Below are 19,655 nucleotides of genomic sequence, written 5' to 3'. Positions count from 1 at the left end.
TACAATAATGTTTTTGCTGCCTTGTGGAAAACAGGTCATACTACCTTTATTTTATTTGAATGCCTTTATAGTTTATATCTTTGTTGTCCCATTACTAATGAAGAAGACAAATTGTCGCAAGTGGTGGCACCAGCAGCGGCCGGCCTAAGCACGACTGTCGATTATATTCAAAAGTTATGGAGACAAAAGATCATTGAGAGATCACGCCATTAAAATTGGTATCAGAAACAATGACAATATTATTCTTTATATATATATATATATATATATATATATATATATATATAAAGTTTCCAGGCAAACTTTACAAGTTGAAGAAATGAAATTCTAAATGTAAACTGACATGGAACGCTACTGACTAATATATTATGGTAAATAAGATTTCATGTTAATACATAGTGAGATATAGAAGTGAGATTCATGTTAATACATAGTGAGATATAGAAGTGGCAAAATGGATATATGGTTGATAAATAATTTTAGTTGAATGGATAGTGGATCAAATTGATCCAATCCAATTAAAACCATTTAATAAATGGATGTCATTTAAATGAATAGTGTAAAACCATGATCCATCCATTTATCCATTTACTTTCCCAAATCCTAAATTTAAGATCCAAATGTTTTTTTCCAAAAAGGTATAGATCCCCAAAATTCTATCCTTAAATCACCTAAAAACCTTTTGGTAATAACAAATGCTTGTGCTATTACTCTATTTTATTCTTCATCAAAACAGTTTTAAATTATTTTAGTTCTAAGAAAATATAACTACTGTGGTCAATTTAACCTTAAATCATTACTTAAAGTATCATCTTGTAAAGTAATGAACAAATAATAACTTGGCTACATTATTATAATTTTTGGGTGAATTGAATATGGCTTTACAATGGAAGGAAGTTTATTTTTCCAAGTTTTTGCACTCTGTTCAAGAGGGATGCCTTGAATAATAATAGAGTTCCAATAAAAGGTCTTATATTATTTGACAAATAAAATATTTTCATCACATTAGCACATTGTAACTAGAAATGTATGAAACTCCTTATTATAATATTGATGTACAAGCTACCTTATATTTACTTAGTAAATTAGGTGTCTTTTTTTTTTTGAGTGTTGGGTTATAAAGGGAGAATGATTATAAGTAGGAGGTCATAGATTCAAGATCTTTCACTTATTAAAAAAAAAAAAGAATGTGTCATTTATATATCTTAACCAATGTCGCAGGGACACTCGTTAGAAAAATCTTTTTATAAATAAAAGAATAAAAAATAAAAAATTACTTTCACACTGTATGATACATTCTTGCTTTTTTCTTTACTTTAGAATGTGCAAGTTTGCTGTCATTACTATATAAGAGTTTGATTAAAAAAAAAGTGTAGAGACTAAAATATAATTTTAAAAAGGAATTAGAAGTGAATACAAAGCAATTAATGCTATTGACAACTTGGCATATGAGAAAGTTATGAAGTAAAGAATACGTGGTCCCACAAAATTCCATCCCACTTTTTTATAAATATTTGCAATCACAATGTGTGTTTTCTTTTTTTCTTTTTAAATTAAGTGGATATATATGGATGACATGGATAATCCATTTAAATCCACCAACATAATTGGGCTTAGATGGTTATCTATTTAAAACCATTGAATTTATTTGGATCATCCAAATCCATTTAAGTGGATATAAATTGTTGTTTCCCAAGGCCAAAGTAGGAGAATTCAAGTAAATAAAAAAAAAAACTTTTTGGTACCAAAAAGTTTGGATGGGGTTGGCTCTAATCAACACCACGGGTTAGGACATGTTTCTAAAATCATGGATTGTTACAGGGATTCTTACAGATTACCCATCAATACAGCCTTACAGGTACATATTGTCTACCAACACATCCTTATGTTGACAATTGGATTTGAACATACGACCTTTTTGTAAGGAAATAACCGAAATTTTCTATTCTATATGCTAAAGGTACACAATAAAGATACAAAAATTAGGTATAAAGTTCTAGCATTTTCTTTTATCTTCTAAGTTGTAGCATATAGAATTTACAACTTTTACGGGACAAAATAAATTTGGCTTAGATTCTTTGTGTTGTATCCTAAAGTGCATGTAACTGAAGAACCAAAACAAAGAATGAGGGATTGCTGTCATATTGAAACCATTTAGGCCTTGTTTGATAAGTCAATTCAGCACTTAAACTTAACCTTCTAAGTTGCTGATACTTTAGCATAGAGAATTTACAACTTTTATGAGGCAAAATAAAATTGGCTTACATTCTTTGTGTTGTGTCCTAAGTGCATGTAACTGAAGAACCACAACAAAGAATGAGGGATAGATGTCATGTTGAAACCACTTAATCATCATGCTTTCAAACACATTCTAATTCAGATTTTGAACATTTTTAAGGCTTGTTTAGCATAAGCCAACAAACTGAGTTGGTAACTAGTAACTGCATATATGTTTTGAGCAAAGAACAAGTCTGCCTAGTTATTGAGATTAAAACTACCAAAATTTTTGTCCCAAATTGACAAGATAAGAGAGCCCCAAATTAACAAAATTTTATTAACTAGGCAGACTTGTATATTTAATTGATTCAAGATTGGGAATGCAAAAAATCTTAAATGACGAGAACTGCATATTCAGAGCTAGCTAGTGTCTTCACTTGAGAATAAGTCTTATAATCACGATTTCTGACAATGCAAGAGAGAGAATACAGTTTTTTTTTAAAAGCGGGCCTGCAGGCCAACTTTGCATGTATTTCTTAATTTATATGACAATCAGTCGCGATCAATTGTAATGGATATAAATAAGATGAGTAATTCATAGTTGTTTTAAGTCTACATTGTGTCTGAGGGGAATCATAGTTCAGAATATCACAGAAATGGTGACAGAAATGTCTAGAGTTCTATTATTCACTGCCTTGTTTTCCTTACTAATTCCATCATCATACTCAAGTTCGATTCCTGATAGCTTCATGTCAATCAAACATCTCAGTTCTGAATGTTCTTTTATCTCCCCAACAACTCTTCTTATTTACCCATCGTGGAATCTTCAATCCAAAATCTTAGGTTCTCTGTATCAAGGAAAAAGCAAAACCTTTGGCAATAATCACTCCTCTAGAATACTATATATCACGTTGAAGCAACAGTCATATGTTGCAAACGAGATGGAGTACAAATGAGGATTCGAAGTGGCGGCCATGATTTCGAGGGCACATCCTATAAGTCTGAAGTTCCATTCATCATACTTGATCTGAGAAATCTCAAGTCAATTAGCGTTGATATTGAAGGAAATAGTGCTTGGGTTGAGTCTGGTGCAACAATCAGCGAATTGAAGTATTCCATTGCTGAGAAAAGTTTTGCTCATGTCTTTCCTACTGGGAACTATCCAGGCGTTGGTGTGTTGGTGGACTCTTCAGTGGTGTTGGTGGACATTCGTGCCTTTCCTAAAACACACACACTTTGCAAATATTTGATAGTGAGATAATTATGCATTTTATTTGTTGGTGTTTGGTCTTGATTTTGGCCACTTATTGTCTAGAGTAATGGGTTTCTATTCATAATTGGTAAATGTGTCTGTTGCAGGCAATTGGTATCGAAAGTGGTGAAAAGAGGCAAAATTCCAGAAGACTATTCATTCTTGAGCGTGCCCATGTCAGAGACCGCACAGTTACGTTCAAAAGACGGACCGTGAGACTTATCCCTGGAAGCTACCACTATTCTTGGGAGACGTGTTTTGAAGCTACGTGGGATTAGGAAACATCTTTAAAGAATACCTTTGGCAACAACTCAAGTAGGAAAATAAGGAAACTATCCTTTATAGAAACAAACTCTCGGTTGGTAAAGAGATTGGCGGCGCAAACACTATAAAAGAGGACAGCAATAGACTAGGAGTTTCATCTTTTATCTGGGAACGTGAGTTCTAGACTAACGGTTGTACCGCTCTTTACCTCTTGTCAATCGACGAAATTCCACGAAAGCTTTTAATTGCTTCGTCGTTATGCGGCAAGGCTAAACGCCTTTATCTAGTTGAGGAATAATCAAGACCCGGTGCACGAATAATTGTGAGATCTTTTTGATTGTTCTAAATTCAGCGTTTGTGAGTATTTAATTATTCCTTATTTTAACAGCCTATTATTGTTTGGATTTATTGGATTAATGTGGCCAGTTATTCAATTGTCTAAATAGTATACTGCCAATTAAGACAGGGATGCGTATCACTTGATTGTCTTAAATTAGTGGCAAACGGTACAATTTCATTGCCTCGCAAGTAGTCTAATCTATGTCGTAGGAATGGTTAATCTAGTTTAAATGAACCCGCATGTGTGTTTGTTAAGTAGAATTGGATCTCTCTAATTCCTAAAGCTGTGAATAGATTAAATCCTTCGAGTGTCTCTGGGGTTATCTATTTTATAAGGGGGTAGTTTAAGAGCGTCTCTGGACTACCATATAATTAAGGAGAGATTGGTAGTTTGGCAGTTGTTGAATTGCTTTAATCAATTTATTTGCGAACATGTGAATTAATTCAGGTATCTATGATCAATTGCGTGGGCCGGTGCCGAGATTATTTCCTTGACTAGGTTGTGTCAATTATTTCTGGTTATATTCTTCAGCTACAGCACTTTCTTGCGATTAGAAATTCAATACCCTTACATCTTTAATTTGTTCTTTTTGTCTCCCTTCCAAAAAACCCTCAAATTCTCTGTGTGTGATAAATCTACCAGTTCCCTGAGGAGACGACCCTACTCACCACTATACTCGTTTAGTTTTGGGAGTAGGTCTTGATATAAATTTTATTTTTGGTAGTTTGACAGCCACCAATACTCATTTGGAAATTTTTATTAAAACTTGTTGCTTCTCAAAATCTATTTTACAAATTAGAAATATATTAACAAAATGAAATATTACAACAATTAATTCTAAAAAAAAAGATCACTTTGAATGACATTGTATAATTATAATTTCTTAACTAACAAGATTCATAATAAAACTAAGGATGGGTAGATTACTAATTACATTTTTATTTGTCACAACTCTCGCAATTGTTAGCATTCTATAATAACATTATTTAGTGATGTCATATGACATATCTTGTATTAAAAAACTACGGGTGTGTTTGCAGCTATTTCTCAAAAAATTATTTGCTTGCATCACAAACACATTTTTAACATACATTTTTATCTTTTTAATTATTTTTTATGTCACATACATTATATCGCAAAAAGTACTATACTAATTATTTCAAATATTCACGTCCAAACACACCCTTTATTATAGTGATCTACTGGTTCAATCTGGCATCCATTGGGAATCCGCTGACCCACCCATTTCAGTGGGTTCCTCCCCGAGCCCAATTTGAAAGGCTTGTTTTGCTTTATATTGCATCCGGGTAGTGCGTGCACGCTTTAACCCGATGGCTTGGACCTAATGAACACAAAAATAGTAACCGCTTTCTGAAATATCTTTTCCAGTCACAAGTTTGAACCACAATTGAAGTTCTTAATTTGAGTCTAGATAGTAGAAACAAAGAGAGAATGGAGAGGATGGCGAGTGAAGAGAAAGAGGGCAGCCTAAATTTTTCAGTCGCTCAAGCTATCGATAATTCTGCCTCATTAGAAATTGATCAACCTACAGAAAGTACTATGTCATCAGGAAAGAAGGTAGATAAGAATTCTGAAGTTAGTTTTCAAGCAAAAAGAAAGCAACTGCTTTCTTCTCTTTGGGAGAAAATAATTGGATACAAAAGGGTGGTTCAAGAAAAATCTTTTCGATTTTGTCGAGGCGACGAAATTGAACAAGCAAGAGTTTACCATTTTTTGCCCGGAAACAATGTAATCCTCCATTTCCTCTTGCTTTACGTTCCAAAGCTATTTCTTATCATTGTACTTTGCTGAATCCTGATAAAGTTTTTAGTTTATTGGTTTAAATCAAAGAAGAAATGGAGGATTTGATGCTTACGCGAAAAAAAATGGAGGATTTGATGTTAGACTTCTTATTGTGAATGTAGGTATTCTTTTTCAAGGGGAGACTGATTTGTGGTCCGGATCCAAAAGGGCTGATTTTATCTGCCATTGCTATTAGTCTATCAAGTTGGACATTTGCGGTTCATGTTGCAAGTGACATAAGGAATCCGGCCATCATCGTAACATCTTCAATTTTGACAACAATTGTTAGTCCTAAACTAAATTTCACACACACACACACACTTGTATGAGAAAGTTGTGAGCGTAATCGAATGCCCTTTCGCTGATGTAACTATATATTGCCCTCAATGCAGGTTCTTGTGAACTTGGTATTTGTCAGTACCATTGATCCTGGTATAATTCCTAGAAACGATCAGTGTTCATCAGTTGAATTGGGAACAATTGATGCTGGTAAACGCAGAAGGAGATCAAGGGCAGTTGTCATAAATGGGATAGAGGTGAAGTTGAAGTATTGTAACATTTGTAACATTTATCGTCCACCAAGAACTTGTCATTGTGCAACTTGTAACAATTGCATCCAACAATTCGATCACCATTGCACCTGGATCGGGCATTGTGTGGGACTGGTATGTATGATCACAACCCTGCAAGTCCTTCTGGCATTAAAATTACTTTACTAACTATAATTTCTTAATTTTTTCTTTCAAAATGCAGAGGAATTATCGGCTTCATGTAACGTTTCTATTGACAGGATTGCTCTTGTTTGCCTTCATATTTATCTTCTCATGCAAACCACTACATCACAAATTGCCCGGAGATGGAAATGGGTTGATTGGATTGCTAAGAAATGACCCGGAGACAGTGGCATTGACATTATTCAGTTTTGTAGCCATGTGCTTTCTTGCTGGCTTTTCTTGTTATCATGTTTATCTAATTGCTATAAACCAGGTTTGCCCTTTATACTTTCATTTATGCCAACAGTACTTATATCATCACGGTTTATCTCAAAGTTGAATAAGTGCCTATTTTTCTTTAATGATTGTATTTATTGTATGTCAAATAGATTAATTAACGGCCAATTCTTTTGAGAACAGTACCGAATTTTTTGGTACAACAATTATTTAAAGTGCACAGCTTTGAGGAAATTTCTGCTTTGGCATATAAACATAGAAGGGGAAAGCCAGTCTAAATAGCTGCTTAAACAAATTATGATGGAATTTCTATATTATGCCTCGTGCAGACATCTTATGAGCATTTTCACCAAAAGTATGTGAGCTCTGGAAACCCCTATGACAAAGGAATCCTAAACAACATTAAGGAGGCTCTACTTGCTTCACAACCACCCTCTAGAGTCAACTTTCGAGCAGATGTGGAGCCTGGATGGTTTGGTGGATTAAGTGATATTAGCATCAAATGATTTTATTGCATATTTAGTACGGTTGCTAGATGATTTCTTTGTTTCCTTCAATTTACTAGTCCCATTAAGGATTACATTGTACCATGTTTTGGTAGCTGAATTTCTAGTCTCAGATTGATTACAAGATGGACAGGGATAGCATAGATTATGAACCTTTTTAATTAGTGACTACATAATCATACTTCCTCATTGTTTCAAACATTTTGCTGCATTTGGGGCTACCTCAACTTTGCTTATGTAAGTTTTCCAAGTTTGGTTACTTTAATTTTGTCATCAGCATACCACAATTAGGAGGAAATGCATCACTATTTATTATGTTAAATTAAGATGAAAATGTTTTGAATCTTCAACCGTATATTTTCAAATTATAAATTGGTAGTTTGCCTCTAACATATATACTCAGCATCGATAGCGCAAAGGCATTTTGAATTCTGTCGAGTTTGAATCATTTAACAAGTATTGAAGTAGTTCTTTGCCATCCAATTTCTTTGAAACTACCAGAATAAATTTATTATTTGCATAATTTTTTGTTTATTGTTTGTTAGATCACTTGCAAAGCTGTTTTCAATGCAATACAGTCGTGAAAAAACTTTATGGCTTCATATGGATTGACGAATTTAATGAAAGATTTGAAATTCATCCAAATCACTTCAGTTATTTGGATTCATTAAGAAGCATTTGACTTTATAATTCACCAATTATCAAAATATATATTAAATATTTGAATAATTGGTGATTTATGAATTCAAATACTTACTAAATAATCTAAACAACTACAGGAATTTGAGAGAATTTCAAATTATTCATCAAATTTTGAATCCAAACGCAGCATGAGAGAGAATGTATGTACTATTTTCTTTCGGTCACCTAAAACTGTTTTTTATGTTTTTGGATACTATAAATTCACTTTTAGCTACTCGCTCATGTAATGTGATTCGCTTGTAGAACCACAACAAAAGTATACAGGGGTAAGGTAGAGATAATATGAGTAGATTTTTTGGCAAACTAAAATATATAGTTGCGGCTCCAAAATATTCAAATTTAAAGGGCTTTTTGAAAATTTTTAGAATTTTAAGGATGAACAGGAGAATTATCTAAATCTTTGGATAGGAGTATCTGGACTTGGAGGAGCCCTTCCAGGTCCATCTTTGATGCCATTATTTCCCCTTAAACTATATAAGTTGGGGTGGCCCTAAAAATTATGCTAAAATCTCTTAAAAAATGTTCCACTTTTACCTTGCCCTCTACATTTTTCCTGAATGTTACCTATTTTGGGAGGCCTTTTGTATTTTGAAAATTATACAATAGTTTTCAAGATATCAATTTTAGAACAATTTAAAACGTTTAATAAACAACTTTACAAAAAGTTTCATAATCTTTCTAAAACAATAAAGAGAGCTTTTAGGATTATGACCATGCTCAAGTGAAGTTAGCACAATTAACTCTCTTAACTTGGCTTCTCCTTGATGTTAGATTCAAGGTTCGAATCTAAAGTCTAGTAGTTAACAGAAAGAATCTAGGGAGGGTTTTAAGACATTTTTTTTTTTTGGGTTTCTTCCTTCATTTTGTACAACAATCAATTTTGGAATGTGCTTGTATCAATTTTGGTATATGCTTGTATCAAAAGTTATTTTGTTAACTACCGGAAATCTCCCAATAGAATATTATTGTAATTCAAAGTTCAAACCAATAAAGACATATAAGTTCTTGGAAAATTTGCAAACTCAGTTGTGCGAGCACAGCACTACTATTGAAAAATTACTTTCCACAGAGTATATGTCCCAATACAAGATTCGGTCACAGGAATAACAAGAAACTTGCAAAGAAAACAAGAACAACTTGATCTTAATTGATGCTCAACAGATACAACATAACCAGTATGTGTACAGAAGTAAAGGATTAAAAAAGAAAAGTAGAATGAAGATCAATCATCCATCATGAAATAAGGATCTTCAGATCAGTGTATTTCCCCTGCTTAATTGCTCTTCCTGAATTTGCTCCACTGAACTGGTACGGTTGGCACATTTAGACACCTCAATTATTTCAAGAGTTGATAGATTTTCCAAACAAGAACTAATTACAAAAACTTGCAGCTTTCCAGTACTAATTACAAAAAAGAAAAAGAAAAACTATTAAGAAAAAGAACAACTTGATCTTGATGCTAAACAGATACACATAACCCGTAGCAGTACATAAGTAAAGGACTTAAAAAACTTACTTGAGAAGATCAATCGTCCATTATGAGGTAAGGATCTTCAGATCGGTATATCCATTGCTTCTTTGCTCTTCCTGAATTTCCTCCAATGAACTGGTACAGCTGGGACATTTTGACACCTCAATTATTTCAAGGGCATAACTATTTCCCAAACAAGAAGGGATCTCCTGCAACGCTCCACAGCGATCCAAAACTAGCTTCTGGAGACGAGGAAAATAGTACTGCTCCTCGTACTCATACTCGGAGGAGGCTGTCCACTTCACAATGTTCAAGGAAGCTAATTTCAAGAAACGAACTTTAGGGAACTTCTCTACTTCCATTTCCCATATTTCCCCCTCAAAGGCTTGTTTGAGTAATTTGAGCACCTCAAGATTGGGTAGATTTCCAATTGCTGCCATTTTGCTCCATGGCAAGCGAAAATAAGATAGGGTCAATTTTTTAATAGTCAAAGGAAATTGGAAATCTAACTGATATCGGTCACCGCCGTAAATAACGCAACTCAGACTGAGTGATTCCAACTGACTTAGACAATTCATTGCTACATGATATTGAACATCTGGCTTCAGATTGACAGAGCATCTCAGCTTGCGGATATTTGGAAACTTTCTCAACAGCTTGCTGATGTTTTCCTCAGGATCGAGAGACAAACAGGACAAGAAATCTAAGTCACGCAACTGTGACGAGTTGTCAAGATTGTCTCTAGGGAAAAAAAAACAATAATGCTTATCGACCTCATCAATTAGTTGTAAATGCCTTAGTTTCTTCAGGTTCCATACGGTATCTGGTAGTGAAACTGAACGATGAGTTGAAGAATTTCGCCAAATCAAAGTTTCCAAATTCGGGAGATTGCATACTGATGATGGGAGACTGATTTTACCTCGACCTAGAATCGCCAAGTAGCGCAAGTGAACAAGCAGTTCTACCTCTCTAGGAAAGGGGTCGAGTCCAATTTGGCTCAAATCTAACACTTTGACAAGTTTGATGATGTGAAAAATGAATCGAAGGTCAAAACTATTACTGTCTTCATCGTGACTGAATAATAATAGACTGCGTATGGCAGGAGAAAATAACCTCAAGTTGTCAAAGTGCTCGACCTTAGAATCAATAATGCATAAGCGACGTAGGTAACATGGCAAAGTGAAAGCAGATAAGTCATCATACCTACGTACCCGCTGCAAAAGCTTTTCTTCTTTGGCTTTTGTCACACAAAACTCATATAACAAATCGTGAATGCGACAAGCTTTGACCCCATCAATGGATCTTGGTTTCGAAACTATGACTAAGCTTCTGCTAATAAGTTCCATCAGGTAATCATTTGCCACATCCTCTGATCTCTTGAGCTGAGTTTTTTGAACAAAACCTTCAGCAACCCATAGAGAAATCAACCTCCTGGTATTGTGTTCATGGTCTTCTGGAAAGGCTCCAAAATAAAGAAAACATGCCTTCAGATTATCAGGTAAATGTTTGTAACTCAGCTCTAATGTAGCGGTACATTGTTCCGTACTAGAAACATTCCTTGAACTTAAACCTTCCACAGCTTCTTTCCAACCATATCGGTCCATCCTTGAGAGAATTCCGGCAAGAATGACAACCGTAAGAGGTAGTCCTTGACACATTTCCACAACTTGCTGTCGAATTTCACATAGTTCTGGAGGAGCCAAATCTTGTCCAGGATATAACTTCCCTTTTAGCAAATCCCAGGTCTCATTAGGAGTGAGTTGAGGAAGAGAATACGGTTCATGGTCGAGTTTGGCTTGCGGAGCAACACCACGGAGCCGACTTGTCAAGATAACTCTACTTCCATTTCCATCATCAGGGAATGAGGCTTCCAATCCGTTCCATGCATCAATGTCCCATACATCGTCCAAAACAATGAGATATCTGTTTTTCAGCAAACGTCTTTTGACTTGAAGAGCCAGATCTTCTTCACCCATCTTAAAAACATCCTCAGGAAGCTTGGACTCAATACAAGTCAAAATTTGAAGCAACAGATTTCTCTTTTGATATATTTGAGAAACAGTACACCAAGCACGCTCTTGAAAATGGGAATTCACTGAAGAATCATTGTACACTTTTCTAGCCAAAGTTGTCTTACCGCATCCCGGCATACCCACAATGGAAACAATTTTCACTTGGCGTGATCCATATCTGAGTCCATTGATTATCGATGCCGTCTCATCCTCGAATCCCACCACCACATCATTGACTATTGGCTTACTTCCTTCTTGTGGCATGTGATTGAATCTCTTCGTTACTTCCTTAACTTTTCCACCAAGTCTGTCGCTATCACAAATCTTCAAGGCCGCAGCTTTAATGATGTTCATTTCTTCTAAAATGGAATGAATGGACATTGAAGAAGAATCTAAGATATTTCCAGTTATTAAGGAGTCAATAAAAAGCTCTATCCTGTATGCCACCCCAACAATACGATTCCAAATTGCCTGGACCTCCTCATCTTCATTTTGCAGCTCCACAATTTTCCACAGCAAAGAACGTAAACAAACAAGTACTTCCTGGACTTTTTGAATTGGATGATCGATCAAAGCAATCGAGCCGGCCTCAGAACTTGTCACATCCATCATCTTTTCTAGAAGGGAATCAACAAAGCCCAGTCCATTGGTCGTAGGAAAAGTGAATGATGATGATTCTGGACACTTCTCTGTGATTACTGCATCGATGAGCTTAATTATTTCCAATAACTCAGAACACACGATATCCATATCCTTGGCTTGTATGGCGTCTTTGATTGCATTCAGAGAGAGTGGGGAAATAAAATCTCCTCCATAACATTTCACGACTCGAGTAGGATCTCTTACTTTCTCATCGAACTCCTTTGGCTTCTCCTTCAAAATGGTTCTCAAGGAATTGAGCCCCTCGTAAAACATTTGTAGTTGACGCAAAATCACAGGACAAGTACCATGCTTTAGTTTCTCCCAAAGATTACACAGGAGAGAATGGTAGAAGTCTCTCAATATGCGCTCATCTGTATCTCCGTATGATTGTCTTGATAATTTTGAAGCAATCAGGGCCTGGATACAAGTCTCAAGGACTTGCGGTTCAACAGGAATAATCTTCTGCGGCAGTTCCGAAATGCTTTCCTTGATATCCTTGGGCGATCCGAAACCCTTCTTAAACTGGAACTTATAAGAGAGGCCTGCTGCATTGATAGCCACAGCTTCAGTGTGAACCAACAAAGGTCCCAATTCTCTGTTTTCAACGCCATGCAGTGTGAGAAAATGGATGAAGTTTTTCATGAACGCCAGCTTCTCTTCAAGGGCTTTAATTAGTCCAACTTGATGTGCCAGCCGACTCCTTGGAAGATAATTCACTAGATTCTCCAGAAGAGAATCCATGAATTCCATAAGGTCATCTTTTCGAACGACCGAATTACTGGACTGCCGTGACGAGGAACCCAAGAAAAAGACGTACCATTCGCAAATTTCTTGTTCGAAGGATTCCATGTCTTTTTCTAAATCATGGACCACTTTCCAAGGCTGATCAGAAGATTGGATCTCCTTTGCCCACTTGGGAATGGCTTCTCCAATGCGAACTGCCAGAGCTTCTAGGCTTGCATGATGATTATTTGCCTGGTTCTTTTTGTTGTCAAATAGTAATTGCACATCACCGTTGCTGTATTTTCTCGCACACAGAAGAAATGTTCTCAGATATCTTGGCATGTGTCTCATGCGTCTCAGGTACTTCTGCGGCCAATTTGGAAATTCTGGATAATCGTTCTCCAGCGCTTGCAGATCATCCAAGATGGAAGTAATACAAGTGATACTAGTGGAGGCCATCTAATAAAAGGAAGATCAACAAGGGAACCAGAATGTATCGATCTCAGTTTAAGAGATGAAACAGTTCTCAAATATGAAAGGAGATCTCAAATAAGAGGAGAAAGATCTGCAAAACCTCAAAAACAAGTGCTCTCCCCTTTTCTGCACGTTGATTGCTAGTGTCCAGAAAGTAAATGACAAATATCATTGCCTGCGGCTGTCTAACCAATCAAAAAGGGCTCCCTTTAATCATTAAAATCTTGAAACGTTTGGGGCTGTTTACAATTTAGTCAATCGCAAAAACGTTTTGTCAGCTCAATGGTTTGGCGTCTGTTAAACTTTCAATTTTCACACAGCTCATGCACCGGAAAACAAAGGAATCACATAACTCAATCAAAATCAAAATGGTAAAATATAAAAAACTTCTTGTGGTTTGCTAAATGTTTAATTTAACTCTTTTTTATTTAAAAACCTACATCGTGGTTTCAACTAAATTGAAAATTGGACGGAAAGTATCCAATCCAAAGTAGAAGAAATGCAAGTAATACTATAGTACTGGAGGCCATCTAATCAAAGATTAATAAGAGAACCAGCAGAGATCTTAATTTAGAGATGAGACAACTCTCAAATGTGAAAGGAGATCAGAACTGCAAAACCTCACAATCGGTTCTTTTTTTTTTATTTTAATTTATGTCGATCTTTTTGGTAAATTATGGATTCAGCTTTGATAAATAATTCTTAATTCGGTTATTTTTCACCAAAGTTGTTGTATACTCACAATATTTTTACCATAAAATCATAATATTATTTTTGTAAAATATTGTAAAAAAATATTGCTAAACAGGAAATATATGCATACATGTCAAGTGTGAGCCTAGTAAATAGAATTCTTAATTATTAGTAAAATAAAGACTTAAATCGTAAAATCAATTTCTAAAGGGGTATTAGAATAAATAAATTGATTAGTTAGATTTTGTCATTCTAATTATTTTCACCACACTTACCCCTTTCTTTACCCTTTTGGAAAGCTCGTTTATGAACTAGAGTCTAGACGTGCCTTTTCTTGCTTAAAAATAAACCCCAAAGTTAAGTTTATGATGAAATCAACAAATTTTAAGAAATAAAAAAATTGTATCAACATTTTAAATATTATTTTCCCTTGCTAAGACAAATGAAATGCAATTGTATAGTTAGAATGAATTAATTATTTAAGAATAAAATATATGAATCGTGCTCATATCCAACTTCACATGAACATTTTACTTTATATCTTTCCAGTTGAACTTTTCACAAAAAATTTTGTGAATTTGAATTGAATAATATGAGGTGCATTGTTGAATTTGGATTATTGATGTTTTTTCTAAGTGTTACTGTGGTTGATAAGAATATAATGATTTATACAGCTTAATTACCTTAAAATGGCTATTTAGTTTCAATTGATAGAAATAGTTGGATTCTTTTATTTTTTGCTTTTCTTTTAGTATTTCTTTATACTGATAGAAGACACATAATTATGTACCTGTCTCATGATATGCATATCAAGATTCTCCAAATGAATATGGACTCTTTTCTTATTCTCTTTTGTTCTAAGAGCATCTATTTTTTTATACTAATATTTTTTTACAATCTTCAAATTGTGGTTAATGAAATTGGTCAAACTATTTTGAGTAAGAAATTGTTTCGAATAAGAAACTTTGATGCACATAAAAATTGGAGATGAAAATGTGAGGGTTGCTAAATAGTTTTAAATAGGCGATTTTCATTTTAATTACCATATTATTGAATATATTCATTTGGAATGTTTCATATTTAAATATATTACCACAATTAAAATACAATAACTTTGGGGTAATATGGAAACAACATAAATTAAGATAAAAAAGTGCTTACAACTTTATATGCTAAGTCTCGTTTTAAATATAGTAACTAGTATAGTAATCAGATAACGGAGATAAAATAAAACAAGATAAAGTTTGATGTTGGGCAGGGACAGGCATGAAAACTTTTTTTTCTCTTTATTGTTTTAGTTTTGAGCCTTATTGGTTATAATGTGTATGTCTGCATTCATAGCCAGATTTAGACGTATCATTCAGACATTTGGACATTTGAAGCTTGTCTTCAGAATCTCAACATTCAACGCCCTTCTTACCTGTTTTTCTTGTCGAGGCAACACTGCCTATACTAATAATTTATCTGTAAGCCTTCATTGCTTTTTGGTCTATTACAGACACAATTCTAAATGTTACGAGACAAAATCTTTTGGGATGTTTTAAGTCACATAAGAAAATCATCACTTAAGAAAATTTTAATTAACATGTTGTGTAAATCATGGTTCAAGTGGTTTGAGAACTTAATCATAACATTTTTTTTGGGGGTGGGGGTGGGGGAGGTGTTGGAAACATGAAGTTGATATCTAAAACTAGGGTAAAGTGCTCCACTGGTTACTAAATCTATTCAAAATCTTAATTGAGTTGTCCGGGCTGATGAGATAACATGCTTAGCATTTTCTAGCTTCTTAAAATCATTTTGCAGAGAAAGAACTTTGAGATTCAACATGAGGAGAAATTAGCTCAGTAACCTATGGCCAAAATTGTCAATTTTTTCCAATTTCTTGGCATTTTGTTAAAGTTCATGTCAAATGAACACTAAAATTATGTAAATTTTGGAACAATATTTCTGTTTTATGATATGACTGTAGAAAATCTTACCGTTCCGCAGCTTATGTAACACAATATTCTTGGTTAATTACAAGCAAACACCCTTGGTTATATCTCCTGTACAAACCTACCCTGAAACTGTGAAACCCCTTTATAGCTGAACTATTTTTCTTATTGAGGGAAACTAGGGTTATACTGGTATTTTATATGAAAGCTTGTATTTCCTTTTGGTCCTATTCTTGACACATTGACGAGTGCTATCTGATGAATCTTTTTGGATTTTTGGACATGTAAATGAAAAAAATTAGGTGGTACTAATCCCTAATGAATAGTTAATTAGTGAACATTTCGTGTAATCTATTTATTGATGTTTTAACATGTATACTTTCATATGTTTCATCAACCCTAGGGTGAATTTTTCTAGATCATTGGAATTTCTTAGGTCATTTTATTAGATCTCAACATCCAATTTGAGTTTAAACCAGTTGGACAGTAAATCAGATAGCATTGGCATACATAAATATTCTAAATTTCAAATTTGTTGAGTTTCACAATGTAATTTTTATAATTTTCTAGATCTATTAGATGTAGTGATTCTTCAGATTTATTATATCTGTGATATAATTAAAGTATTTTCTGCCACATTAGTGCATATTTCATTGTATGATATTATATCGTTTATCAAAAAAAAAAAAAAAAGAGTTATCTAGATCGCAAGATTTTTGGCATATATAGTGATAATACTCCTGATGTGCGCACGTAGCTGGTTAACTCACAGGTGTCGAACCTGTGCAATAATAATAATAATCCTAAGTGCCAACAAAGCAGTTTTGTGTCAATTTCAGCACTGGAGTAGGGACTCTAGATGTGCAATGGGTTACTTGATTCACCCTGAATTCTGAAGAGTTTGCTTAATCCGATATACCAGAATTTATTCACCAGAAATCTCTAATTTTTATATAGGGCAAGTAGGGTCATATCCTCAGGGGACTGGGAGAAATTCGTTCCTTTTCAAATCAAGGCAAACAGGGGGTTTGAGAATTTAACGCTAAATGGAATTGTTAACTAATTAATCAACTGCAAAAATAATTAATAGAGAGATAATTGGGAAGACTCTAGCCAATGATACACTTCAGAGATGGTTCATGCCAACTGATCATTGATTCAAATATAATTTCAACATTTATTAATAAGTAGGTTTTTAATTGCTGATACGATCTGACAGTTAGTTTCTCCTTACTGTTTCGATAGACAAGGTATGACCATTGACTATTTCTCTAATTAGGAATAATCCTAGGTACAACCATATGATTTAATTCTTTAATTACATTGGAACTAGAGAAACCCTACTCTAATCAATAAATATGCTATGAGGGTTTATTTAAATTAGATTATACGTTTTCCCGATACAAACCCAATTATGCAGTTGCTACCGGGATGAGAGTAATCAAACAATTACAGATTTAACTACTCCCAATTAGCAGATAGACTCCGTAAATAATTAAATATTGCGTAACTATTCAATGAATACACAATAGTCATAGCCTAAAAACAGAAAACATACAAATACCAATGAATGAAAGAAATCAATTAAAATAATTTAGATCTCACAGTTATTGTTGAACCAAATCTTCAGTTGTCCCCTTGACTAGAAATATGAAATTAGGCCATGCAAAAATCTGTTTGAAGCTTTCAAAATTGTTTTCTCTCAAAATCGGCCAAAAGGAAAAGTAAAGACAAGAGCACTAGCTACTTTTCATCTCTAGCAAAAAGATGATGAATGATGTCTGCCAAATTTGACTTGACTCAATTATCTAATTGATTGGTTTCCTAATACCAATTCAACTCCCTAAAAAGATTCCTATTACAAATCAATTTTTCCTCCAGCTCTCCTTTTCCTTGAGAATGATCCCTTGAAATAAGTAAAGTTTTGGCAGCTAACAAATTAGGAAGGTGACTCGGATTGGGAGACTGTCCAATATCAATCCCGACTTTTCGGCTTTGAGCAATGAGTTTAGGCGTGCCCCGCGTGCAAATTATCAAAAATCTTCATTTAAGCACTTTTTGCTCCAATACTCTATAATTAATATGAAACACCAAATATAAATAGAATCTATCAATTAATATAATATTTAGCTAAAATCAACAGAAAAATAATTATAAATTTAGCAACAAATTATGACCTATCATTAACATCATGATTAGGTGACATCTATATTTGCGGGCCAACTAATGACTCTGACATCTTCGCAAGTGCAAGTGCAGCAGCAGCAGCAGCAGCAGCAGCAGCAGCCGGTCCGAAGCAGAATTGTAGATTATTTTAAAGAATTATGGAGACGTGATCATTGAGGCAAGTGCAGCAGCAGCCGGCCAGAAGCAGAATTGTAGGTTATTTCAAAAGATTATGCAGACAAGATCATTGATAGATTAAGCCAAGAAAAGTGGTCTTACAACGATGACAATGTGTCAATATTGAATCCCTTTTTTATATATTATCAGTTTGCAACCTAATAAATTTTTTTATTACTGCAATCAGACCATTGTCAAGCAATTATTCTGATTGAAAGAGACCTTGCACCTGCTGTCAATTTTAATTTTATTGGTTAATGTGAAAGTTTCCTTGAAAGCTTGTATCCGGACCAGAATTCAGCTTAGATGCCTTGATCTCAATATTTGTTTAGCATGCGCATTTCCTTTCAGACTCTTCAGTTTCGTAAAGGATTCAAAATTTGTATCCAAGATTGTTCACCCATGAATGAGTACTTCCATTGACAGATGCCAGGGGGGCAAATGTTCACGTAACAAGCTCCATTTCAAATCACCGTTTATTTAGAAAATGCCAAAGAGAAAGACAAGAACTATTTTGAACCAGAAATGCAACAGAAGTACAGTTCTGGTCCCCAATATTTAGCCCATCTAATATTTCGATTAAAACAAAATTTGTCTTCAACGCAATTTAAGACAACTAACGAAAAATCACAATAAGTAATATTCAAAATCAAATAAATGTACGTCAACAATTTTGGTAATCTATATTTTTGTTTAAGTACACCAAATTTGCATGGGTATGTTCTTAATACCTCACAAATCCCTTATTATTCAACCAAGGATGGAACAGGGGGCTGGGGAGGAGCAGCCCATTCGCTCCCCCCCCCAACAACCCCCAAAACTTTCGGAATAATCCTAAAGGGACTGAGACATTATATCTAAGATAGATTAATCTCCTCCCTCTTCCCCTTCCCCCAACATGCATATCTATTTCTTCTTCCTCTTGATTACTCTTCATACATTTATTTATTTCTTGCCCCCTTTAATTACTCTTTCTATAAGACTCTTATACCAAACAAACTCTTATTTCCTTCTCGTATTAGTGTAGCACTAGTACAAATGGGCTTATAAATGAATCGAATCAAACTTTTGACCCATTGGACTCGATTAAAAATATTAGATAAATTCAAATTCGAACTCAAATCTTATACGAGCTCTAAATTTGAGATTAAGTTCAATTCAATATTACATGCTAGATATTATATTATTTCCTCCTTTTATTATATTGTTTGAACTCGTACTCGAGCTTGCCAAAAATCCACCCTCAAATCGAGCCCATAATGTGTTGAGTTCAAACTATTTGTTAAATGCTCAATTCATCCACAGCTTACAACGAAAAAATAACAACTA

General features: G+C 34.4%; 3 protein-coding genes across 3 annotated transcripts in view; 1 reads left to right on the top strand and 2 right to left on the bottom strand.

Annotated features, from left to right (window-relative positions):
• LOC113762201 (putative late blight resistance protein homolog R1B-14) overlaps positions 1-19,655 on the bottom strand; it is a 103,731-nt gene that overhangs the window by 65,915 nt on the left and 18,161 nt on the right. The window lies entirely within an intron of this gene.
• Positions 5,535-7,332, top strand: LOC113760112 (probable protein S-acyltransferase 7). Its single transcript, XM_027302683.1, has 5 exons — positions 5,535-5,669; positions 5,999-6,165; positions 6,253-6,541; positions 6,630-6,863; positions 7,156-7,332. The coding sequence occupies exons 1-5, from the start codon at positions 5,535-5,537 to the stop codon at positions 7,330-7,332; spliced, it is 1,002 nt and encodes a 333-aa protein (XP_027158484.1).
• LOC113760111 (putative late blight resistance protein homolog R1A-3) lies at positions 9,571-13,341 on the bottom strand. The gene has a single exon (XM_027302682.1). It carries the CDS (start codon positions 13,339-13,341, stop codon positions 9,571-9,573), a length of 3,771 nt encoding a protein of 1,256 aa, XP_027158483.1.

Source organism: Coffea eugenioides, chromosome 2 (genome assembly GCF_003713205.1).
Source record: "Coffea eugenioides isolate CCC68of chromosome 2, Ceug_1.0, whole genome shotgun sequence".
Taxonomy (NCBI): Eukaryota; Viridiplantae; Streptophyta; class Magnoliopsida; order Gentianales; family Rubiaceae; genus Coffea; species Coffea eugenioides.
This window is presented reverse-complemented; position numbering and strand designations above follow the sequence as displayed.

Coding starts and splice junctions, on each gene's coding strand:
- LOC113760112 (XM_027302683.1), top strand. CDS start 5,535: ATGGCGAGTGAAGAGAAAGAGGGCAGCCTAAATTTTTCAGTCGCTCAA. Junction 6,166..6,252: donor ATTTTGACAACAATTGTTAG/TCCTAAACTAAA, acceptor ATGTAACTATAT/ATTGCCCTCAATGCAGGTTC. Junction 6,864..7,155: donor ATCTAATTGCTATAAACCAG/GTTTGCCCTTTA, acceptor TGCCTCGTGCAG/ACATCTTATGAGCATTTTCA.
- LOC113760111 (XM_027302682.1), bottom strand. CDS start 13,341: ATGGCCTCCACTAGTATCACTTGTATTACTTCCATCTTGGATGATCTG.